General features: G+C 47.6%; 1 protein-coding gene across 1 annotated transcript in view; it reads left to right on the top strand.

The window, feature by feature from the left end:
• The window catches only part of LOC135907604 (pancreas transcription factor 1 subunit alpha-like), a 29458-nt gene extending 16775 nt beyond the window's left edge, over nucleotides 1–12683 (top strand). The window contains exon 2 of the mRNA XM_065439284.1: nucleotides 11368–12683. Coding sequence (XP_065295356.1) covers nucleotides 11368–11685 — 318 coding nt within the window. The 3' untranslated portion in view covers nucleotides 11686–12683. The remainder of the gene's footprint in view (nucleotides 1–11367) is intronic.
• Nucleotides 12684–26872: the final 14189 nt, after the last annotated feature.

The following is a 26872-nucleotide window of genomic DNA, read 5'->3' as shown; positions in this document are numbered from 1 at the left end:
GGACAAAGGGGGCCGCCGCCGGCAGAGAGGAACACGTACGCACCTTCAGACGCCCCGATGTGGTCTCCCCGGGACCCGACTTGCGCGCGCTTACCCGGAGTGCACGCAAGCAGGGCCCGATTCCCGCCAAAATGTTAGCCAATGGCGAAAGCCTGTTGACCTTCGTGTGGGCGGGATGGCAGCAGAGCGACAGTGTTTTATGACCCGCTGCCACCCCGTCGAGGCAGGGAGGAGGGGGAGGACACGGAGCCCCCCTCTCTAAAGGGACTAAAGTCAGAGGACTAAATTGTGCCGTTGATGCCCACCGTCGACCGTTACCTTGCAAGGACGAACATTTAGTCCCACAAATTTGCGCACGACACTTTGCCTCTGCACACGGCACGCACGGTGGATTAACCGTTGATCCAAAGGTCCAACGACTGCCGTTAGTCCCCTTTTCCCCGTTTTCGGCTTAGAGTGTAGGTCTGATGCTTTCACTTTTTCAGTTCTCCTCCTACAAGCCATCGATCGCCAGGAACTTGAAAACAATGGTTTACATTCTGTTGGTGCTGTGGCGAATCCCAGAGCTAACGAACGCCCTTCTGCTCTTTTCCCTCCACCCCGAAGCTCCTCTCCGCGTTATCGCAACCCGACTGAGTGGAGAACTGCGGACTACCAACCGCTGTGCTTCACCTGTCGCCGCATTGGTCATGTCGCCCGATACTGTCGCAACTCGTGACCCTCAACACCTCGCACGCCGGGCAACTTGAGCCGTTTTGATGGAAATGCCCGCAATGTTTCGCCCACCGCCGAGTCGAACAGCGCCGACAACTCTGCTAGGAACTCTTGGCACAGTAGCTCACCATCGCCGCGCGGACACCAGTCTCGTTCACCGCACACCTGTCGTCCATCCTCCCGTTCGCCGCAGCCACGTCGCCTTTCGTCGCGTGTGGCTTTTGACCGCACCCTTTCGGAAAACTAGGAAATGCAGCCATCGGAGGTGGTGCTCAATTGCCGACTACTGCAGCAAATCCTTTGTCTGGGCCCACACGGAGGAGTGTAATTGACGTTAAAATAGACGGCGTACCTGTCCAAGCAATCGTCGACACAGGGGCTCACGTATCTGGGAAGAGTGCTAGCATACGTAGATGTTTAAAGATGGTCCTCACTCCAGCAGCTGCCCGAGTGCTTTGTGTGGCCGACGGTGGCGTGCTGGTTGTTCTTGGAATGTGTACTGCGCGTTTAAGTATAGCCGGCCACCCTACTTATGTTCTCTTTGCTGTGATCAACAACTGCATTCACGACGTTATCCTTGGATTGAACCTTTTATCCTCTCATTCCTCTCTCATCGAATGCGCGACCGGCGTTCTTCACTTAGAACTGCCTCAACTCGCTGATGCTCCGAGCATCGCCCCACCGCTCTTGTGCCCGCTTCACGATTTGTGTCTGCCATCCGAGGCAGTTACTTAAGTCACTTTGACCGTGCAGCCACAGGTTTCTGACGGTGAATATGTGCTTTACCCCATCATCGACGTGCTTTTGAACCGGCACGTCGCTGTTCCACATACGCTGGTCTGGGTCACTAATAACGACGCTGTTATACCGCTTCTGAATTTCAGCCTGTGCCCTCAAGTGATTCCGGCTGGCATGTTCTTGGCCAGCGTTTCTAGTAATTCTGAACTTGACATTGAGAGTCTGCATGAATGCCTAGAGTGATTTATTAGCGCCAATGGCACCTCACAGCTCTGGTTCCTTAACGGATGACTTCGCGAAAATAATTGCACCTCACCTGACTTTTGCACATGCCCAGAGCAGACTCACTTTTTCGCCGCTCTCATCGGGTTTCTGAACACCGCTCTCATACTTGCCCAGTTTGACCCATCTGCACCGACCGAAGTCCACACTGAAGCAAGCGCCCATGGCATCGGCGCTATTCTCGCCCAAAAACAGAATGGTGCCGAGTGCTGATAGCTTACACTAACCGCTCTCACTTGCCGAGAGAAATTACTCCATCACCGACTGGGAGTATAGTTGGCTTCAGTTTGGGCTGTCGCCATGTTCTGGCCATATTTGTACGGCCGCACGTTTTCGGTCGTTACAGACCGCTGGTCTGCTGGCTGTCTTCCGTCCGGGACGGACGGCTTGGTCGCTGGTCTTTGCGGCTCCAAGAATTTTCATTATTGTCAATTACAAGCCTGGACGCCTCCAGAAGGACGCTGATTGTCTCTCTCGCCACTCCGTGTATCCCTATGATCCTGCTGCGCATGTTCCGGTGACCTGCGTGATGGCTTTGACTGACATAACCGACAGGCGCGCTGAACAACAACGCGACGCATCCTTACAGTCCATCATCGCCGGAGTGCAATCTGGCCGCACCGACGGCATGTGCCGCCTGTTCGTGCTGCATGACGGCATCATCTACCGCCGCAATATCAACCCTGATGGCCCTAAATTGCTTTTTGTCCTTCCTCGTCATCCGCGATCCATCGCTCTCGACCAACTTCACGATGCACGGACGGCGGGACACCTTGGAATTTTGCGTACATACGGACGCCTACAAATCCGGTTCTTCTGGCCGGGTCTCTACCGCTCTGTGTGTCGTTATGTCGCAACTTGCGAATTGTGTCAGCGCCGGAAGAACCCTTCCCTGCCACCTGTCGGACGACTCCATCCAACTGAAGCTCCCTTTGAACCGTTCTTTCGCGTAGGCCTGCTTGGCCCTTTTCCAACGACGACTAGAGGGAATAAGTGGATCGCCGTCGCTACTGATTACGTGACACGCTACGCGATAACAAAGGCGTTGCCGACTAGTTGCGCAACAGACGTCGCCGATTTTCTCCTTCACGTCATTCTCCAGCACGGTTCACCTCGACAGTTACTTACAGACCGCGGCCGCTCGTCCTTGTCTCGAGTTGTTGACGCCATCCTCCGCTCTGAGCACAAGCTGTCCACCGCCTACCACCCACAAACGAACTGTGTTACGGAATGTCTCAACCGAACCATCACATAGATGCTGTCGATGTACAGGCGCCGACAAAAGTGGTATACTCCACGCAGATTGCTGCTGCAGCGGTGTCGCTCGGCATTTTGGCGAGCTGAAGCACGAAACATCGACACGAGTCAAGCGACACGCTTGCAGATAATAAAGGGCACCCATTGGCTGTCTCGATCCCAGATGCTGCCTGTAAATGGCGTTGCGATGCAGTTTGCCGTTGCTCCGGCTCCCGCTGCGTGGAGTATACCACATTTGTCGGCGCCTGTACGTCTCCCACAATCACCGCGACGGGGATGCCACGCTGGCCTACATGACGTTCGCGTAAAACTCGTCCCGACGTGACACTGCAGGATATTAACCCTTTGATCTTTTGTATGGTCGCGACACCACATTGCCGTTTGACACCATCCTCCCTTCTGTGCTACGTGTTGCAACTGAGTACGCTCATGAATTCATCGATCACGCTCACATGGCACGTCAAGTCACCCGATTTCGTTTATTAGCCTCGCAGCTTAGTCACGCTCGTTATCTAAACTCATGCGTAAATTCTGCGAGGCATGCACACTCATGCCGTCGCTCACTTTTGCCTATAACAGGGGATCGGAGACGTCACTGTGAATGTGCGTCTAATTCCTCCCATTTTGCTTTCACCGCTCCCTATCTTATGTGTTCGGGTGGTACACTGAGTTCAGTTCTCAAGTTTTCTGTGACAAAACCACGATATGGTTATGAAGTTATAGTGGGGGACTCCGGATTAATTTTGATCACTTTGCGTGCGTAAACGTACCCAATCTGCGGAATACGCGTGTTTTGGAATTTCGGCACCATGCACCAATTTCGGCATACAAATGCAGCCGCCACACGCGGGATACGGTCCGGCAACCCTGGTGATATACATGGTCCTTTATTTTTAACTGCACCAAAACTATAAAAACTGCCTCTGGCAGATAACACAATTCTAAACCACGATCTAAACTACGCAATATGCGGCCATTACTTCAACGAGAAATCCAAATATTTCGTCAAACAATTAAAGTTCGATAATGGACTTTTTAATTATTACATTTACGGCCACTGTTTCAATCTAATAATTATAGCCGGTGAGCTCGCAAGGCGTATTCTCGTGGTACGAATTCTCAGGAATTCTCATCAGTTTCAAGACATCAATTTTCAAAGTGTCCGACGATATGCATTGGTGTTCCAGTTAATTTATGCTTCAACGAATAAAACAGTGTTTTCTTTAAAAACGTATTAAAAAGGGCCGTTGCAATACAGAGAATAGCGGCAAACAACTGGATGACGGTAAAAATGCATGCTGCTGGCCGACCGCTGCCGATGAGATAAAAGAACGCCTGTCACGATGCAGCCGACCTTGTTCAGCGAACGCACGCTTGAGAGCAGCACAATACCACTGCGGAAGCGCTCCGTCACGTGGCTTTCTTTCATATTTCCCTGGCTTTCTTTGCAACCCGGAAAAAAAAGGGCTACGTGGGACGTATCGTGAAGGAAACAACTCGATCGATCGTTTCAGTAGGTGTTCTACAAATCTGCGCTTCATACCTGGGGTCCTCAGCCAATAATCAAAAAATGGGTAACTGACCTTACTTAGTGAGTTATGGAGAAAACAAAAAAATGTCTTAGTAACTAGAGGCTATTGCGAATTGTATGCGTTCGGTTCCGACGCCCCTATCATTTTAAATTCTTGCTTCAAGTTATGTGGGACACCTTGTATAGAAGTTAAATAGAAACGCGGAATGCAATGCTGCTGAAACTGAAGGTAATATCCTGCGTTGCGAAAAGCCAAGACACTGTGATTATCTACTGGGCGTCGTGTTCTGTACGTGTTCTTTTTTATTATTTATCTGCATTAACTACAAGAAGTTCAACCGTAAGTCCACCCAAAACCAAGAAAAAGAAGTCGAAGTTCCACTCTAAAAGCGAAGGATTGATTGCGACAGCACGTTGGAGACAGTTATACGAAGTAAGGACAGTAGTTTTACCTGCCGCATAACCTTATTCGCTTACTAACTGAGTTAACGAGCCTGTGTCAGCGCCCACAGGCAAACATGAACGCATCCCACTCGATGACCACGGATATACGCTGTCAAAAAGCTGGCGTGAACAAGCGCGGCAGTAGCAGCGAGCGAAGTGCCCTTCGTATTGTCTATCGCTTCAACGCAGACGGCGGCGAGAAAACATCACGCACAAGGGTATTAGTCGCTTGTAGATCGCTTTCGAGATACGGCGTGCGCGACCGCCCACCGCCGCGAAAAGTGCGTAGTAGCTGGTGGAGAACAAACCCCTGCCCGCTTGCCCTTCCCCCTTCTCCTCACAGGCTGCCTCCTCACTTTCCCCCCGTTCCGCGCGCGAGATTGAGCCGCAATCGCCAGTGCCCCTTCAGCTCTGTTGTGAAATACGCTGTTGCTGCAGGAGCCCAACGCGGCCCCCTCCCTCTCTGCCATCCCCGCACGGCCTGTCGCGCGACGGAAGACGGCTCGTTTGCTCTCCGCCTTCCTCCCTCGCGCGCGCCAGATGGATCAGCGATCACCGGCTGCCCTTGCCTGCTTCCACTCGCACATACGGCGCGTGATTGGCACGTACGGCACATACGGTACGTGAATATGAAACACGCCGTGGTCGCAGGGGGGCGGGGGGGGGTTGATCCGGGATTCATTTTTACCACCTGGTAGAAGCGAAACTTGCCAATGTGTGACGAACGGGAACGAAAACTGGAACGAATCAAGTTGCGGTTCGGCACTCTGTTTGTAATTGCGTGGTTCGACGCCGAGCGGCCGTTGTTGCGAGGATCAGCTGCTCAGCCCAATGGACACTCAGAAAAAAAATGTGGCTCAAAATAATTTTTACAAAATATGCAATCAGTGCGTAATTGTACACAAAATACCTGTAAATGCAAATGATAGTCCCACATTTTGTCTGAGTATTCAGAGCGACCAAGCCCCTCTGAGTTTGGCTGAGCTTAACGTTTCCTGAGCAGTGCGAATTCGTCCAATTGTCTTGTACTCTGATGCCGAATAACACGCCGCAGTTCATCTTGATGCCTCGGCCACGATACATTTTCATGAACGAGTGCGCCGATCTTTTGACCTCATCATTTCTGGTTGCTGCAGCTATTCCGTCTCTCACTGTTGGGAGTTGTGCTCATTCCAGGCAGATTTGCTCGGTAAAGAAGTGACGAAGGTTAACATCCAGAATATGAGCTTTCCATGGCAAGCTGCATTTCTGGTAAATGCAAGGTAAATGTTATGGCCGTGTGCCGACTTTATAGTTTGACCTTACTGGTCCCGCAATTCAACTTGGCTTCGACCCTAATATATTTGCTGCTTTCGGAATAAAGAATATTTGTAATTTTCTTTGTTGTCACCAGCGCTTACAACTGAGAATTTTTCTCAAACTGCTTCTAGGTTTCTTGTGTTTTCGGTGACCATGCAAAAGGTATTTTCATTATACTCAACCTCATTCATACACGAGGTGCCACACTGTGGAGGCTGGAAATACATTTTACAGTGGCTGCGTTCGTACCTAGAAACAGTTCGGTGTCTTTTGACCGATTATTGTGAAAATGTTCTTTATATAAGGTCAGTTCTGAATGGAGAATATAATTTACCCTTAGAAACAAACAGCATGCACTCATTAGATTGCTATCGATGGGGGCGAAATGCGAAAACACCCGTGTGCTTAGATTTAGGTGCACGTTAAAGAACCCCAGGTGGTCGAAATTTCCGGAGTCCTCCACTACGGCGTGCCTCATAATCAGAAAGTGGTTTTGGCACGTAAAACCTCAAATATTATTATTATCATTAGATTGCTAATACGTTTTTTTCGTATCAATTTACTTTTCGTTCTTTTTACTTGCCGTCCGTCGCGGAAGCCTCACGGGCATGCTCACGCCAGCAAACACCGCTGGCGCGCAGCGAAACACAGGTAGAACGCGCGGAGTGATAAAATCTGGAGACAGCATTACTTGTGTAGCTTCCACAGCGTTGCACCTTATCTATGAAGCGGAGTATAGCCCCCATTCTTTTTGGCGGCGGACACACGGACGTTTGCGTTGCAGTCCCCAAGTTCACTAAGGCATTATGCACACTGTGTCCTTTAGAAGTGTACGCACCGCTTTTGCCGTGGCGTTTTTTTTTGTGTGCGTTGCATATTGCAATCACTCAGTTCAGCGCTTGGGCGCGGCCGGGCAGCCACCATTGAGGGTATGAGCCATTGTTCATTGCTGCACGTCTCATATGTGGGTCTATTCTCTTTTAAGTTTGCTATGTTTGTTATTAGGTTGCTTCTATTTTTATGCGTTGCATATTGCAATCACTCAGTTCAGCCCTTGGGCGCAGCCGGGCAGCCACCATTGAGGGTATGAGCCATTGTTCATTGCTGCACGTCTCATATGTGGGTCTATTCTCCTTTAAGTTTGCTATGTTTGTTATTAGGTTGCTTCTATTTTTATGCGTTGCATATTGCAATCACTCAGTTCAGCCCTTGGGCGCGGCCGGGCAGCCACCATTGAGGGTATGAGCCATTGTTCATTGCTGCACGTCTCATATGTGGGTCTATTCTCTTTTAAGTTTGCTATGTTTGTTATTAGGTTGCTTCTATTTTTATGCGTTGCATATTGCAATCACTCAGTTCAGCGCTTGGGCGCGGCCGGGCAGCCACCATTGAGGGTATGAGCCATTGTTCATTGCTGCACGTCTCATATGTGGGTCTATTTTCTTTTAAGTTTGCTATGTTTGTTATTAGGTTGCTTCTATTTTTATGCGTTGCATATTGCAATCACTCAGTTCAGCCCTTGGGCGCAGCCGGGCAGCCACCATTGAGGGTATGAGCCATTGTTCATTGCTGCACGTCTCATATGTGGGTCTATTCTCCTTTAAGTTTGCTATGTTTGTTATTAGGTTGCTTCTATTTTTATGCGTTGCATATTGCAATCACTCAGTTCAGCCCTTGGGCGCAGCCGGGCAGCCACCATTGAGGGTATGAGCCATTGTTCATTGCTGCACGTCTCATATGTGGGTCTATTCTCTTTTAAGTTTGCTATGTTTGTTATTAGGTTGCTTCTATTTTTATGCGTTGCATATTGCAATCACTCAGTTCAGCGCTTGGGCGCGGCCGGGCAGCCACCATTGAGGGTATGAGCCATTGTTCATTGCTGCACGTCTCATATGTGGGTCTATTCTCCTTTAAGTTTGCTATGTTTGTTATTAGGTTGCTTCTATTTTTATGCGTTGCATATTGCAATCACTCAGTTCAGCGCTTGGGCGCGGCCGGGCAGCCACCATTGAGGGTATGAGCCATTGTTCATTGCTGCACGTCTCATATGTGGGTCTATTCTCCTTTAAGTTTGCTATGTTTGTTATTAGGTTGCTTCTATTTTTATGCGTTGCATATTGCAATCACTCAGTTCAGCCCTTGGGCGCAGCCGGGCAGCCGCCATTGACCTTTAGCGCAACCACGTGACGTGACGTCACGACAGCCGGAGGAAAAGCTGGGCCCCAACTCGCGCAATATGCAACGCATTCTTGGCTTAACCAAGCTAAGCCTGGCATACGTTTTTTCTTTCTTTGCATGCGAAAGCGTCAAATGGTTCATTGAGCGAAAGAGATGGCTCCGGCGCCTGTAGCAGCGCAATAGCGCGCCAGGTGTTGCGGGAGGCGAGAGACATCGCCGCGACACCAAATCAACCTCGCTCTCGCAAGCCTGTGTTATCCGCGCGTTCGTTGCCCGCGCAAGCTCTCGCCTTCGTTCTAACTGCGCCTTGGTAAGGCCGAATGAACACGCGCTAACTTTTGCACGTGAAGTTCATAACTGAAAAACGGAAATAACTACCAGGTGGGAGCATGCTTGTCTTCTAGCAACCCCCCGGTTGGGAGTTTATTAACGCGACAGCGTTAAGGAGCTCGTGTCGCAGAAAAGCCGGTGTCGTCAGTGTCGGCGTCGGCGGCGTTGGCCGTGAGCGATAAATGCCAGCAGGCACTTCATGAATAAAAAACAACTTGCAAGATGGGCTGGGTGGGAATCGAACCAGGGTATCCGGAGTGTGAGACGGAGACGCTACCACTGAGCCACGAGTTCGATGCTTCAAAGCGGCACAAAAGCGCCTCTAGTGAATGCGGTGTTGCCTTAGAACCGAGCTGTTTCTAAGGCTCATGCGTGCGTCACTTGCTCAGGCGCACATTTCGTTGCCGCGCCGAACGCTGCGTTGCTCGACGCCCACCGCGTCCGATGCGGGGCGTGTAGTCGCTGCGCCGTAGCCCATTGTCTTACACCCCTTGGCGGGTCGACGGGAACGCTGTCGCGTTCCACTCTTGAAGACGAAGCTTAAGCGTCCTCCAATTTTTATACACCGTATGATCGGAGCAGAATTTTTACTCACTGCGAGCGGAACGTTTGCGTGGAGACATGGGAGTATATTTTTCTTTCGTGTTTATTTTTCAGGCATAAGCCTTTAGTGGCCCATGAGTGTCCAGGCGCATTCCGTGGTGGACGCAGGAAAGCGGTGATCACCGGCGAGGGGAGCAAGGAGAGGAGGCGCCATGCAAGTAGCGCTGTGAGATTGGGTGCGTGGGAGAGCGCGGACATGCGCGTTGGGGTGCGGGCACATCGGCGCCAAACCTTGAAGCCATATGGCTGTGATTACATCGCATGCTCACGGCCACCGCAGCGTCCGTTCAGAGAACAGTTCAGACAACAGCAACAGAGGAAGTCATAGATAGGCTTTTGCCTATCGCAGTTTAGCTCAGCAAAGTGCCCATAATTTTTTTTTACCACACTCTAAGAAAAGTTTACAACCTTTGGGGTGTATATCTGCGACACAACGATAATCGTCATCTGCCTTCCGTGCGTTTTTCTTCTTGAAAACGCCGCTCCCGCTACTTTCCAGACAGCATTGCTATGTCATGCTGATAACGCGCAAGCCGTTCATTACTCTGAAGTAGCAGGCTCGCAGCGTTAAAGAAAGGAAATGCGGACAAGACAGATTACATTAATTGTTGTATGTAAAGATACGATTCAAAGGGTGTAAACTCTTTTTAGAGTGTAGCACTGGACGGAGTTTTTTCGAGGAGCAACGGCAGCATAAAAAGGGGGTATAACGTGAGTTTGCGTGAAGGTCTTTCACATGCAGAGGTTACTGGTGAAATTTGTAAATATACACACAAGACCGCGCCAAATTCAGAGAAACAAGTCCATGAAAGCACATAACTCATGACATACGTTAACATTTGAGAAACGCCAATGCAGAACTTTGAAAGACATCCAACGTGCGCACAAGAAGCAACACTGCCAGTAAATATAGCAACAATACTGTGGGCCTCGAAACCGCCTAGCGAGCAGCTGTGCTGTTTTCAGAATCACGACTTACAGGCTTGCTCATACGAGACCTGCCTTTCTAAATTTACCAGAAGACCTCAGTCAACACAAAACTGTTAATTTTGAATAGCGAAAAAAGTTCGTGGCATAACTTTTCAGAATTAGCATGCCATTCTGTGAGTGCTGAAGTGACTTCACACACTGCCGGTCAAAAAGTAGTGCGTAAGTTACAGTAAGCAAGAAAAATGTACGTGCGTGTGCTTCGTGGCAAAATTAACTCCGTGCGAAATAGCTGTAGCGTAGCAAGTGTTTACACGTATGAGCACGACCCGCAGCAACCGACGTACCATCTAAAAGTGCGCAGTCATACATTTTATAGACTGTACTACTTGCTCAGCGTCCGAGCAATGTCTCTCGCTTGTGAAACGGAGCTACATCGCTGATCTGTCGAACGAATCCTCGCACTCGGAGCCGATCCCGAACATAGTGCAACACCGGGCTAACCCACGGCTGAGGTGAAGCAGGCTTTAAGCACTCCTCAAACGTGGGCCTATCCCGTAGACAGTGCAATCCCCGGTGGACCCGCGGCGAAGCACGCAGGTCGCCATTAGGTGGCCCACATTCACAGCTTCGCTGGTCATCCTTCTTTACAGAGTGGAAGGGCACTGAATTTTGGTCAGGATTTGATAGGAAACTGATGTTTCCGTTCGATAGCTATTTAATATAAATTGTGTTTTTCTTTCTTTTTCTGTCGCTTTATTTCGCTGATTTTAACATTTCTTTTGTTCTTTTGACACTTCGATGTCTGGCGTCAACCCCCCTCTCGAATATCGACAACATTTTATAAAATAAAACGTGTCGTCTTCGCATTACGAAGAGTAGGGAAGAAGGGAGATGCAATACTGCCACTATGAACACTAACATCGTAAACAGCATTGGCAATCGATAGCATTCCGCTCCTACTGTACGATCGAATAAGTACGCCGGCGTCTTTCTCAGTTTCGTTTTTTCCAATCGCCGCTTATGTTGAGCCCCACGTGGTAATTGTCCCGCTCATTTTGCAGGTACCGACGTTCGCATACGAGAAGCGGCTGTCCCGCATCGAGACGCTCCGCCTAGCCATCATGTACATCGCCTTCATGACCGAGGTCGTGGGCTGCTCCAAGGACGACGCCGAGCCGTGCGCGGAGGACGCATTAGTTGCACCATCTGGCACCGGTAGCGTCGGCGGCTTCCCTCCGCACCACCACCACCACCACCACCAACTCACCGGAGATGTGCCGCTGGAAGACGCGGCACTCTGGGGCCCGGGGCGGCCGCTGGCTGGAGCCGCGGGCGCCGATGCCCTGGGCCATTTGTGCCCGTCCTCGAGGCAAGTGTGACCCCTGACGCTGCTGGAGCCGGCTGCCTACGTGTTTCCCAGGTGAACGCAGACAGCCTCGGTGGCCAGCAGCGGTGGCGCGAGCGAGGCCGAAAGACACACTGCAGGGACGATTTTGGTTGCGTGTCACATGTTGCGATAGTGTCGTGACGCCACGGGCACCACCGTGTGCCAGAAAAATATACGAAGCTCTCCACTGGCAATGTTCGTCAATATGTGCCGGTGTCGCCGACTGTGTGATACGAAATTCTGCGTTAGAGACAGTCGTGCACCTAGGACACATTGAATGAAGTGGTCCTTGGAGCAAGAATTTATACAAGCCACAGTGACCCCGTGGCGAGGACGTTGACTGCATGCTTTGTACGTCAGTGGTTGTTTGCTGCAAGCCTCAATTTGTCACGTCAAAAGTCTGATGGTGATACCAGTGCAGTTTAGCGCATCTTATGCTAATAGACTGATAAATTGAAGCAGCCCTTGTGAGCGGCAGCTGAATACCGATAGCATGTAAACTAAACGTGCAATTTTGCTAGTCGCTTCGTTCATAAAGAGAGTAATATATTATGGCCTGATACTCAGAGGAATCTTGCAATCATTACCAGCGCAAGTTTACCGTAACGACGACGTTGTCACATCGTGACTCAGTGACTAGAATTATAAAGTACCTCTCAGACAATTACGCTTTGATTTTAAGGGCCCTGCGAAGAAGTTATCCCACTGAGAATCTCGACGAGGAAGCTTGATGCTACCACCCTTTTTATTAATTTTTTTTCGCCACGCTTTGGGCATGTTTGAGACGACATAAGCTTGTGAAACTACACCAGGTATAGCGGTCACAGGTCCAGGTTTAAATGCCGAGTTAAAATGAGTCTTAAAGCGCCCCTCACCAGGCCCCATAGCAAATTTCGATTGTGCGCTGGAAGTTGTTACTTTTCCTCTAGAGAGCGTTCTACCGCGAAAATGTTTCAAATAGGCTCATTAAAAGCCGACATGTAAATATTCCAGTGTCGTGAACCCATGATTTCAGGAGGCGAGCTTCACCGCAAACATAAACACTCTCTCCACTTGCCCATCTAGCCTCTGCAATCGAAATTCCTTCCCTGCGTTCTCCATTAGTGAAGTTACGTCACGGGCCCCGCCTTCATTTCTGTCTCTTCGCTCTTTTGCGGTGCGGCACACTTCTGCTGGCAGCGTCGCGTGCGAGCTGTTCTTATTGTCTCCTTTCGCGCAGCGCATGATTTTGTGCGCTGTGCACCAGGACACCTGACTATCGGTATAAGTCTACGCTACACGAATAATGAGGCAGACAAAAGCGGATTACAGAGCAGGATCCCGCGCTGGAATACGGTAGAAAATGTAATAGTTCGGGTGTCAGCGTGCGCGACTGCACGACGTGGGAACAAGCAGACGAAACGCAAGTACATATTTCTTATTGCGGCGCGAAGTAAAACAAAAGCATGCAGACATTCGGTTTCTGTGTTTTATTTTTCCTCTGAGCTTCAATTCGTCAATTCTAGCAGCATCTTACACAAATAAGAGATGTTGCCTTTAATAATTCTAGAATTCGCGTGTCGCCGCGAGCGACGTCGCAGCACGAACACGCGTACTAGGCGCACTATCACATGTACGTCATCCTCCGGCTTGGAGCGTGGCGGCCGCGAGGGGAGGGGAAACGGCGTTCGGTTTCAAATTTCAGATCTTTCCGCTGCGCGTAGCGATGTAATACTTTGCACACATGATCGTTATCGCGCATACAATCTGCGCTTGTCAGCTCAAGATGGCCAGACCTGGTGAGGGGCCCTTTAAGATCACCTATAAATTTTTACACGCGCTGTAACGAAGGCCTTGTATACACGGAGAAAGATCAGGCGTTTTTGCTTTGGCTCATGATGTCGCATCTCACGTCACGTCTTTCGCGGAGTAGTTGACTGCGCAGGAGCTTAACATGGCTTCGCCACTACAGGAAATCGCCTTCGCATAGAAGGCTGCTGTGCTTACAGATGCGCCAGCCTTCACGTCACTTTGGTTTATAGAGGACCAACGAGTGCAATCCGATGTGCTCTACGAACAGCGAATAAAAAAGAAATAGTACACTATCGAGAAGCAACATTCAGATAGCAACTATCGCAGAATTACTGTCGGCGTTAATGTGATTAGCATAGAAGCAATGCAGTGACTCTCCGCGTCGCCACTGCCGAAACGCGTCCTCTGCGAGGCGTGGGCTGCAGCTCCGCTTGTCTCTGAAGACGCGGTCCCGCGATGCTGCCGCACATCCGCGCCGGGCGCGCACCTAAATCACGACCTACTGGTCCGAACGTACGTGTCATCAGATAAGGATGTCGGGATATACAAGATGCACGTTCCATTTCGCACAGCACATGAGTAATTCTAAAGGAATATTTTGGCAATAAAGAGTGGCCTCTACCCATTGGCACTTATCTATTAACCCAAACTGGCGTCAAAGAGACAACCAGAGGCACCCAGTGGCCCATACTCAGGGAACCAAGTTGGCGTGAAACGAGCGCATTTAGGCACAGGCACTGATACTGAGGAGCGCGGGAAGTAGTCTAAGAATGCTAATCGCATTGAAAACCACTGAAAGTGGGCTCGCGTTGCTTTACGTTCGCACTCATTTTTCCCCAACGTTGGTGACTCGAGTTCCATCATGGTACGATCAATAAAAACTGGATGAGCTTTCAAACGTAGCGTTTCATAGTTACGTGCAAGATAGAACCAACAGTGCTAAGCTTTCATTTGAACCTAAGTTAGGTGTTTGCATTCTGCCAAGCGTTTACTACTGAACTGAACATAAGAAATATGCGTCGTGTGAACAACTTCGACGAAGCAACCCTTGCTTGTGAGCGTAAAATTTCAGCAGAGCGTTACAGTAAGCGGTGAACAATACCTAAGACAGTTGGCGCATTCCGTAAGTCATGTGACCCCATCGAAGCACAATGTGTCGGAAGATCACTTAACTTCGTTGAACTTGGCGAAATGTTATGAACGAATAATTGACCGTAAAACGAGCCACATTGCCTGGCATATGTCCTTCTCAATTCACCGAAACTTATCCAGGAAGTGATGACGTCAGGTTTTAGCAGTGGTTCCTTTTTGTGTGAGACTTTAGTGTGGGGCTGTTGGCGATGTGTACAGCGCATCTCTGGGCAATAATAAGCTACTAGTCCGAACACACATGTTGCGATCAGTGCGAGCGCTTGCCCATACGCTATCCACGCTGATAGCACTGCGAGTGGTTGACCAGAAATATGTGCATTTGTTCATAAAGTCTACGAAACTTGAAACCCAGTGAATTGTTTTTGTAAAACCATTTCTTGTGTACAGTGAACCAGAGCTTCTTTCAAGGCTGCTTACTAGGCTACTAACTTTTTGACAGCAGCTTTCTGACTACAAAATGTTTATTGTCATATAGCTGCGGGATTCAGCAAAATCATTCCTGTCGATATATTTTTTCTTTTTTGCTGTAACCGCAGATAATGATGCAACCTAACTCACCAATTTGACAGTCAACGGGTGTGTAAAACTATCACGGTTTGCTGAAGAGAATGGGAATCAAATCGAAGAACAATAAATGACACTGAATTGGCGTGAATTGTGTGTTTTCTGACGGGTACCAGCGGCCTCACGCAAACGAAGGCTTTGCGGACAAGAAATGCGAAAATATGCACCTCAGCAATACCGCGCCTCGTGTGCGTCATGTTAAGGGAGTGACTTGTATGAACAATATACTTTTTCAATGCATGCAGTCCAGTGCGTATGTAATTACAAGCAAGAAAAACCTGGTAACCGACTCGATGGAGCACTGATGCGACATTTCTCACTTGGTATTACTATTTTTTGCCCTACTTGCATGTTCCAACCCCTCTAAACTCTTTAAAAAGTAATGTCACGCTTCAGAGTGGCCTAAATAATTTACAATCCATCCTATAGATACAGAAACAGTTTCGGATTGGTTTCAGTTTCGATATGGATTCATAATAACGGTATGATACATTCACTCATTAGGTTGCTGGGATAGCTGCTGCTCCTAAATGCGCGAGCAGTATTCTTGTTAAGTTTTACGTATGAGCAGGTAATCCATCTAGCCTTATTGCTACACGCCGTAAGCAAGTGATGCTCTCTGTCATGATGTCTCGGTAATGTCGATGTGGCTATAGGCGACATTTTTGAGACAAACATTAGGATGTGTTGCATTTCTGGCCAGCATTGCACAGAGTCTACGTTGACGTCTTAGGAGACAGCTTGATGCACATGTAATGAAAGCATCTGGAGCTATCCGAAATACCTCTCTATGACGTGACACCACCTCGCGTTGGAAAAAAGAGGTTAAAAAACACATTTTATCGCTGTATTTTTACGCTTTGCGTGTGCGAATCTATGAAAAACACAACGTAGCCTATATTAAGCACGTAAGAAAGCGTTACTACGTTTTGTTGTAGGCAGCCGCCCTTCCCGTAGAGTTCCGAAGACGTCTGCGCAGCCGCCATCTTGTTTAGGCAGCAGAGTAACCTTGATCGTTGTTTACGTGGGTGCTGTTTTCATAGTGTTGTCTCTTTGCCGGCTTCGTCAATATTGGAACGATACCTAAGATGAGTATAGGCTTGGGCTGGTTGGTAAAACTTAGTTACACTGGAAGCATAGCGCGCAAAGGACGACCCACAAAGAATGGACAGGACAAGCGCTTGTCCTGTCTAGTCGTTGCGGATTGTCCTTTGTGCGCTATGCTTCCAGCGATACCTAGGATGGCTGCTATCCACTGAGATTTTTATATTTTGTCGCCTAAGGCGAGTGTTGCAGCCCGAATATCAAATTAAAGCACCTTGTGTTTCCTAACCTTCATACTGGTCGGGTGGGCTGGGTCGCAGTTCTTTAGTACCTTTTTTTTCGCATTCGCTGCCACGTAGCTTCATTGAGGGACGACATAAAGCGTGCCTACGTGATGGTCACGAGATTCCGACTGACGTGAGGCAGCACGACGTGATGTCATGTTACTGACGCCGATTAAGCGTGGGTTACATTTCTGCAACTTCAACGTTACGGGTCAGTAATCCATTAAGTTCTTTCAGTTGTTCACGTCTGCATAAGCATGCGACAGGCGTCACCTTTAGTGTTGTGTTTATATACCTTGAACTGGGGTCCTGCTTAGTTATCTTATATATACTGTGTTTTACACATGTTTTCACTGAATGTGGTAATGGTAATGGCCTGAACTACTGAGCTCATTTTATAGGTTGGGCCGTAGCAACAGCGAATAAACAGGAAAATTCTTCTGTCGCCTTATGACCACATTGCTGTTAGTGGGCTGAAAGATTACTACACGTAGTTCAAGATGGCATTTGTTCATTTCAGTTGGTGAGGTGCAAGTTCATTTCACGAACCTTTACTTTTGAACGTTGGAACTTCTGTGCTGTGAGCATGCTTCGTATACATAAGAACAACGGAACAAGGAATATGTGCGTCTGTATATATATTTGTTTGTGTGTAGAACTTCCACCGCAGTAAACCAAAACAAACAAAGTTGAGGAATTCATGTCTTCCGCATACGCAATATTTGCATAATATTTCTCCCTTCAGTGCAGAGAGACAGGCGCTGCGCTTATTCTTTTGGCAGCCTTTCATTTCTTGCCCTTCCATTTTTGTGTCCTTCTTTCATATTGTTATGCAGAATAACAAAAATCATAGTGGTAATCAGCAGTGAATGCTAGTCCGAAGCATACAGAAAACAAGCTCGTGCGGCGTTCCGCACTGTGTTACGAGAAAGCGCAGTATGTTCATGTAAGGCGAGCAATTCTTTGCGTGATTCCTACGTGTGTGGCGACCATGAGAAGCCGATGGCACGATGGCGACAAGGACGGCTTGATGATGACTGTCGCCACCATGTCATGGTGACGATGGTGGTGACGATTGGATTACGACGGATTTATTGCTTGCTAACTAAATAAACTTATGAATATTTCCCTTCCGATCTGGTCTGATTCCGAAAGTTTCACTGGCACTGCAGTGTCGCACAGTTCCTCAAAGTGCTAGCTAGCACGTTGGAAGAAAGAGGAGCGCTTTCTCTTGTACGCGCAAAACGCTCCTATTCGACGTGACCTACGCGCCAGTGGTCTCAAACCTAGAGCTGACAGGAGGAAACGATTGTGTGCAGGTTGTGAAGTTGAGTTGAAGGGTCTAGGGGTAATAAACACATCATCGGGCTAGTGCGCGAAGGACCCTGGTTGAAAGCGCTCTTTCAGACAGTTCGTTTACTTTTTTTTTTAAGGGTGGAGCTGTTTCAGTGAGTTCTAGTCGTTCCCGGCGACCGCTCAAAACGGCGCAGCTATGCAATGGGAGTGGAGAGAAGCAAAGGCTAGGTGAGGCATATAGAAGCAACAGCTAGGAGCGCGCGTTGAGGCAACACACTCTAGAACTTAAGCCCTTCTGGCTGACCCTCTCCCCTTGAGCTACGTCACGCAAAAGAGGCCTACATAAAAGTTCCGTGCAGCGTGCTACGACGCTATGAGCGGCGCACCTGTGTTGAAAATAAAGCGCGGAAGATATACAACCCCGGCTATTCAGAGAAGGCAGAGGGGACGACGGTGGCGACAACAATTCGGTTAGTTCCAGGAGCCCTGCGAATCCTTGAATAGCTTCGGGGTTAAACAAGTCCCGGCATGCTCGGCCATGCTGTTGCATGCTTCCGAACGCATATTTTTTACAGACGTGACCAGTGCATGTTGTCTCAACACTTGTGCTGTGCTTGCGATTGCGTGTAGCGCGAGTCTTCATTGCCCCGGAATGTGGAGTGCCATGCCAAGATATGCCTAAGAAGTGCTGCGTGCCCAATTGCCGGAGCAATCACATGTACAAATCGGGGCAGATAAGTCATATTTTCAAGTTTCCGCAACATGAAGAAGCCCAGAGGGCCTGGATTAAGGCGCTGCCACGTGCAGACTTCATTGTATTACCGCACTCCAGGCCAACTTGTTCCGAACTTCGTTAAATAGTTGCTTTTGAAAAATACGTAAAGGTTAATTGCTCAATTACAGAAAGTGATGATTCCTCAGAGTTCGACGCCTGCGAACATGGACACTAATGTGAATTTGTGTTAAGGCACTTCTTGTGGCGTAGAACGAATATTTCATTGAAGAGCTACTGCTTCAAGATGAATGACAAAATATTGGATGTCAATGCTAAGGCAAGGAAGAGAAAAGCTGAAACTCTACGCCATAAGCCACCTGTTTCGTTGTAAATAGCTGCACCATGGTTTTATATCCCATTTCTCAACTTATTTGAGTTGTTGTAAGTTAGTCAACTGCGGTAATTAGTGCGTCGAAAGCGGAATTATTCGTTTAAGCATAATCTAGATTGGAATAAGTACATGTGTCCCAATAATATTGTTCATGCGCAATTGTGAAGCTAATCGAATGCGTTACATTCATCATTGTCGCACCATAATATAGAATATATAGCAATAATAACCTTATTTGCATCCGAAATACACGATGCCGGAGGCCTACAGAAAAAGCTGTCGCTTGACAAGGCCGCAGGCCCCCGCACTGGCAACTTCAAGTAGCAGTCAGCAAATTATATAATATATATGAGTTATAATCAGCGCTCACTGAAATCCATGCATACAAAAAGATAAAACTCATTCCATATCCAGACATCGTTATACAAATTATGTTATACAATTTGAAGTTATACAAATATTACAAGTAATACAATACAATTTGAAGTTATACAATTATGAAGTACAAACATTCAACGCCACCAGAGACCAGCGCACACAAAATGAACCGCAGAGAGCGCAGATAACTCCGCAGTAAAAGTGCAGCAAAATTATACACTAACTATACCATTCGTTTTTCCCTTTTTGTTTTCTTCTACGCACTAAAGTATTTTCGAAGGTCCGCAAAAGTAATTTTGTCGGGCTCTATATTTTGTTTCTGTACTGTATTCAATAACCTTGGCAGCCGGTTTTTTAACGTTTGTAAGCCATATGTTGTCCTACAAGTATCTATTGCCCATGTTTCAAAATTTCGCGTATTATATGTAGTACAGTGACATTTCAACTTCGCTAACATACACAAGAAACAAGTATTACTTTTATCTCTTGTTTATATCGCTTGTACAGGCAATAATCATAAATATTTGTTACTTGAATTATGTTGTAGCTGCGAAATAAGTCAGATGGATAGTACCTGGGTACATCCGCAATAACTCGCAGAAACTTTTTTTGCAAAACATGAATTTTTTGCAGATTGGTTTGCGACGTAGAGGCCTAAACTAGGTGACAATAATTAAGTCTGGAACAAAATAAAGTATTATAAATTAGCATCATTACACTGCGGGGTAGTATGCTTGCGTTCCGATATACGAGGCCAATTACTTGGTAGAGTTTTGTTGCTAACTGATCTATGTGCTCGTCCCAAGACAAGGTATTGTGGAAGACAACACCCAGTGTTTTAATAGAAGACACTATTTCAATTGGAGTTGAGTTAAGCAGAACCCTTTGATTTATTGTTATCTTCTTGTTGCTAGCGTGAAATAAAACTGCCTTTGTTTTCTGTACATTTATTTTTAAGGAATTTCTTCTGTCCACTTTTCTCAAGTTTACCCAAGATTTCGTTGGCATTGCGAACTATTTGGTTGGTTTTTTTTTGTTGACAAAAATATACTAGTATCATCTGCGTAAATGACGAATTTTACTTCTGGACATATACTTACAAGCTTATTTAGATAGAGATTGAAATTAAATGGTCATAAGATGCTGCCTTGAGGCACACCACAAGAAACTGCTAATGGATCCGAGTGAAAGCTTTCTATGTCTACAATTTGTTGCCTATTTCTTAAATATGAATGGATTAGAGAAGCAGCAACACCTCGCATACCGTATCGTTCTAGCTTCCTAATGAGCAGTTCATGATTAATGAGGTCAAATGCCCTTGAAAAATATATAAAAATGCCCAGTTTTACATTTTATTTTTCGATTTGATCTAATATAGACTCTTTTTGTGCAAGAAGTGCACAAATAAAAACCATAAGTACAAAAATGCAGAAGGAAAAGTTCTTATGGATTCAATTTATTTGAAGTAATAGGTATGAAGTGTGGGGTATAATAATAATAATAATAATAATATTAATAATAATAATAATAATTCAGAGAACACGTACATTACAAAGCGCAACGCTATAAAAAGCTGCTGTCATCAATACCTGCACAAGCTTTACAAAGCTGCTTTGTATCTGTGCCTCTAAATAAATGCTTTGTAAGCTGTCTGCTGCTCATTCCGCAGTTTCGACTGAAGAAAAAGTGTGGAGTGGTGATTCGAAGCATACTGCTGCTAGGTGAACCAAGCCGCGATCCCTTCATTCAACCCGTACCCCCAAGCGCGCCGCCGGCCTCTTCTCCGTGACGTCACTCGGCGAGCACTCAGGCCTTCTTGTCTAGGAGGTGTTGGTTGAGGGCGCAGTTGTTTGGGTGAGGAGGGGCGCTGTGGGGGATTGGCTGCATCTAGCGATGACCGATGCTCTGACGTGCGCGAGCACTCCTAGTTGAGAGGCGCGGCGAGCGCCTGCGAGATCAGCGTCTGATCCACCGATGAGATGGGCAGACCCACGAAGGGGCTCTCTCCCGAATAAGAGAAGGGACGGCCAAGGAGGAGGAGGGAGGAGAAGGAGACCATTGAGAGGGCGCGAGGAAGAAAGGCGATGGGCAGGTGTGTCTGCGCGGCGCGCGGTTCCGAAAGATGGGATCCGCTCGTCCCGAGCGCCAGCGGGATCTTATTTATTTTTTATTTATTTATTAGTTACCTGCATCGCCCCGTAGGGTATTACAGCAGGGAGGTTACAAACTTGAATCAATACATCAACAAATTAGTTCAACGCGTGGTAAAAAGCATCATTTTCTGTAATATATACAATGGTCGATGGCAAACTGTTCCAATCTCGAACAGTTCTAACAAAAAAAGAATAACGGAAGACGTCACCCCTACAAGAAAATTCTTGCGCCACATGCGGTCGAGGAAGAGGGGGCGGCCGCCTCCCCCGCCACCGCTGCTTGCGCAACATGACGGCGGTTGCTGCTGCCTCAGCGACGCAGCGTCTTGCAGACGTCGCAAGCTACCGCTGCTACCACCTTAAACGTTCACATCCGCCACCTCGTATGTCCCCCAAATGTAGGTTTCGGTGGGTGCTCTTCGATTTGTCGTCCAGGTTTGGCTCAGGACTGCCCGAGTAGCTGCGTACACCAAAGCTCATCGATGCTTTTTTTTTTGCCTTTTCCTTCGACTTTCCCACTGCTGCTGCTGATGATGATGATGCCGCCGTCGCCGCCGCCACTGCTGCTGCTGCTGCTGCTGCTGTCCGGCACACCACGTCGGAGAGTGGTTCAGAGCGGGTGGTTCAGAGTATGGAAGGAGCGTGGCAGAGAAGAGACGCGATGAACTCGTTTGGACTGCACCGCGTCGAATGTGCACAGTGCCCTCTGGAGCCATGCCGTCGTCGCAACTTTAGCCTATTGACAGCTATAATTATGCGTGACCCCTCGCAATCGTTTACCCTTCTATGGACCTGCAAGTCCAGAGGGAAGCTAGATAAAATGGAAGAGGGGAGTGGGAATAAGAAATCACAGAATGGGTAGAACTGACGCAGTCGCGAAACGAGTGTGTAACAGCCTTGCCACTCTACGCTCGCAGTTCCCATACAAATACAGCGGGGGGGGGGGGGGGGGGGGGGGTAGGGACAAGGTGACGTGAGAATGCCAGAAAACGCTGGATAAACTTAAGTTTAAGGTATGGTATGATGCGTTTCTGCTATTTCTGAAAAATAAGACCATGCGCATAAGTCAAGCGGACAACTTACCTAGGGCGTGCAAAAGCAGAGCCGCATTAATTAAAGCCCACCGGAGGGTCTAGGTGACACAACGGAAGCGGTCGTACGTTCAATCAACACTTCTCTGCCCGCCGCGACAGCTTTGCCGCGGCGTTATAGCATTGCTCTAGGTCATGGATTTGACCGAGGCAGGCACATTTCGACAGGGGAGCCATAAAAAACGCTCGCGCACTTTGATTTAGGGACACGTTAAAGAACACCACAGTGTCAAAACCAATCCGGCGTGCGTCCTGCCTCATAATCCGATTGTGGTTTTGGCACGTACAGCTTCATAATCCAATTCAAGTTCAATGCTTCTTACATGATGAGAGATGTCATGTGACGCAATGACAATGCTCAACCCTCTCGGAGGTTATGAAATATGGGGCACAACAACAGCTTAAACAAACACCTCTCCCTTTGTATCAAGACGGCAAGTTGGGCGAGTTGGTTGGAATTCATAGTAAGGTTCGTTACAGAGCTACACAAGACGAGGACAAAAGAAGGTATAAAACGACGACATGGCGCCGTGTCGTCGTTTTATACTATCTTTTGTGCACCTCTTCTGTTGCGCTGTAACCAACCTTACTATGTCTCCCTTTGTGTGTTGTGCACTACGCAAACAGCAGTGGTGCACGTAAGAAAACGTTTAACATCAACTTACCACTCTTGTGTTTGAGAAAAGGCTGAAAAAAATAAAGATTCACCGTCAAAATCACCGCTAATTATCGTCAATCAAAGCAAATAGCACGGAAACCTTCGCTTACATTGAATCCCACAGTGCGTTGGACCTGCATATTTTTGTTCCACTGTTTTATTGACCGTCACTCGCACGTGACAATAGTGCACTACTTGGCTCACCCGCGGCGGAGGTGAAGCAAGCTGTAAGCACTACCCACACGTGGTCTGATCCCGGATATGGTACAATACCGGGCTGAGCCACGGCAGAGGTGAAGCAGATGTTAAGCACTCCTCATGCATGGGCCGATCCCGAATATAGTGCAGTACCGGCCCGACACGTGGCGGAGGTGCAGTTCGCCATTAAGGGGCCAACACACAGCTTCCTTCACAGATAGCACGGCCACTGAAGTTTTTTTCAGAAACTCCAGATCATAGGAGACCAGGAACCCAAGAATCGAACTGTATACTTCTAGGGGCGTGGTAAAAGCCAAGGAATGCTTCGCAATTAAAATATTGCGTCAGCGCTGACATCGAATGGCATTTAATGATCATACTGCACAATATTTGTACAGTGATGTTGTCACTCAAAGTAGAGGTTTTCTCAGTCTTCAATAATGCAATATATATATATGTGTGTGTGTGTGTGTGTGTGTGTGTGTGTGTGTGTGTGTGTGTGTGTGTGTGTGTATATATATATATACATATATATATATATATATATATATGCTAGTTGCCTTGAATAACTGTGTTTCTTATCCCTTCCCTTACCCTATGGATGACAAGAAAGCGTGCCTCGATGCGAATCAGCGCTGCAGTATAGTGCGAAAGGTAACATTCATTCATTCAAATAACTTTATTCAGTGCCCTGCGATTTGGTGGGGTGGGCCTGGACCCCGCCTAGGTTTCAGCGAAGGGTTGTTGGCCCTTGGCAGCTTCCTCGGCTCGCTGGACGGCCCAGAGTTGGTGCTGCAGGTCGGAGCTGAGCAACGTAGACTCCCAGCGCGTGCGGAGGCTGTCGCTGTTTGAGGCTGCATCCACGTTACGCTGTATTACAGCCGTACATTCCCATAGGATATGCTCGAGGCTGGCTCTAGAGTTGCAATGTGTGCACTTATCGCTTGGGTATAAATCTGGGTGTATTAGGTGCATGATAGCTGGACTCGGATAGGATCTGGTCTGTAACTGCCGCCATTCTACAGACTGGTTTTTGCTTAATTTTGGGTGCGGCGGCGGGAATGTACGCCTCTGTAATCTATGGTGTTGTGTAATTTCGTGAAATTTGGTCATTCGATCTTCCCACTCCCACTCATTGGTAGTCGGTGAGGCGGGGCTAACCGAGGCTCGGTCCGTAAGTTCTTGAGCCATGCGGTGCGCCACCTCATTGCTACCGTCTGGTAGTGTGTGAGCGGGTGTCCAGATGAGATCGATATTTTTCTCGCGGTTATTAGCTAATTTCAGGAGTCATAGTGCCTCTGGGGAGATTCGACTGTTGGCGAAGTTTCGTATGGCCGTCTGGGAATCACTGATAATTACGCCTGCTGGTGTTTGTGCTATGGCTAGCGCAATAGCTATTTCCTCTGCGGTTTCTGCATATGGCGTTTTGACTGTAGCGCTCGTTGTGCATTTTCCCTCGCAATTTATCACCACTGCTGTGTAGGCGCGCTTGTGTCTGTATCTAGCTGCGTCTATAAATGTGGTGTCCTTGCTGTTACCGAATTTCTTCTGTATATTGCGTGCTCTGCTTTCGCGTCTACCCTGATGGTGGGTAGGATGCGTATTCTTGGGTATTGGAGGGATGGTTATCATGTCTCTGATGTGTCTTCGTGGCATATCTACTTTGACGCCATGTTGGTTATGATACCTTATACCTAGGCGATCTAATATTTGCCTGCCGGTTTTAATTTTGGACAGGCGTTCGTACTGTGCTATTCGTTGTGCCTCAATTAGCTCATCCAGTGTATTGTGGAGACCTAGCTGCAGTACTCTATCGTTGCTGGTGGTGATGGAGAGCCCGATTGCTTGCTTGTAGATTTTTCTTTTTAAGCAGTCTAATTTGTATTTTTCTGACGAGTACCATCGTAGGTACGGTGCCACGTATACTATTCTGCTTATTACGAATGCTTGGACTAGTTGAATCAGATTGCCTTCTTTCATTCCACTATGTTTGTTGGCTATTCGCTTAAGTAGCCGCATGATTTGAGATGTTATGTTGTCTAATTTGTATATGGTCTTTCCATTGTAGCCGTTACTTTCAATGATGAGGCACATTACTCTGATCTTGTCAACCTTGGGTATGGGCATACCTTCAGCCGTAGTTAGCTGGATTTCCGGATTGTTTCGTTCCTCGTAGTTGCGTGGTTTTCGGCCACGTCGAAACGGTACATAAATGAGGAGCTCAGATTTCTCTGCCGAGCATGGTTCCTGCTAGGTTCCTGCTAGGTATTGTTCAACTGCTTCTATGGCACGTTGTGATGTGTTTTCAACCTGTCCATCGTTGCCATCGCTCACCGAGAGGGTGATATCGTCGGCGTAGATGGTATGATTGAGGTGACAGTCAAAATTTTATTTATGTGTGTCCAGTGTTAAAGCTTTAATGATGCCGTGAAGAAAATATGTTTACGCTGTGCAAAGTTCTTGTGTAAAAGCGGGGCACCGCGAAACTTCAACTAAGGAGTCGTTGAAATAAAGTACTATTGACAGATTGTATTCTTAGAAATACAAAGCTTTGCTGTAAGTGGAAGCTTTCATAAGCTAGCACAGACGCAAAGACAAAGGTTTTCATGGTCCCGCTATGGCCGTATTGACTCCAGTAAGAACACTGGTTATGGCTCCGTTTGCTCAAAGCTACATGGCCCTAGAAAGTCATGAAAAAGATATTAGTGCCTAGAGGAACGTTGGTCTCAACTAGTTGGTAAACGTGGTCCCGATGGTCATTTGGTTTTCGCTAGGCTTAGTAACTTGTGCAATGGAGCGTACATTTGCCATTTCCCTGCTATACGGCTGCAAACGGCAGAGAATTTCCAAACGACAAGGGAATCTCCAAACGACACTAAATTCGAAATTTTGACAACCTGGAACAGTAATATAATGAGACGGATCCGAGAGCTTTTCAACGACCGAATTATTCTTTTCCCGTTGACATGTTACTGAATGAAAGCGATATCTAAAAAAATTGCAGTAGTCCCTCGGCACTTTTCGTTTTATTTTTTGGTGTAAGCAGTGCGGGTCGTGGCTCGAAGAATGTGTACGGATTGCAAGAATATGTAGTTGTAAAAGCAAGGTTCGCTTGATAAACGGTGTGTGTGTGTGTGTGTGTGTGTGTGTGTGTGTGTGTGTGTGTGTGTGTGTGTGTGCGTGTGTGCGTGTGTGTGTGCGCGCGTGTGTGTGTGTGTGTTTGTGTGTGTGTGTGTGTGTGTGTTTGTGTTTTCACGTTATGCTATTACATTATATGCTGTCAGATATAAACACAGAGCAACTGCTTTAAACTCAATAGTATGAAAAAGAAAGAAAATCTTACGTCTTTATTCGGAATCTATGTCACGCCTTGCAATCGAAACACCCAGTGGCTGTTATTTCGCAGGCAATATTCCGGCTTACCTTTTCTTTTTCTTTTTGTCTTGAAAAATATTTGGCCCTAG

This window comes from Dermacentor albipictus, chromosome 1, assembly GCF_038994185.2.
Source record: "Dermacentor albipictus isolate Rhodes 1998 colony chromosome 1, USDA_Dalb.pri_finalv2, whole genome shotgun sequence".
Lineage (NCBI taxonomy): Eukaryota > Metazoa > Arthropoda > Arachnida > Ixodida > Ixodidae > Dermacentor > Dermacentor albipictus.
This window is presented reverse-complemented; position numbering and strand designations above follow the sequence as displayed.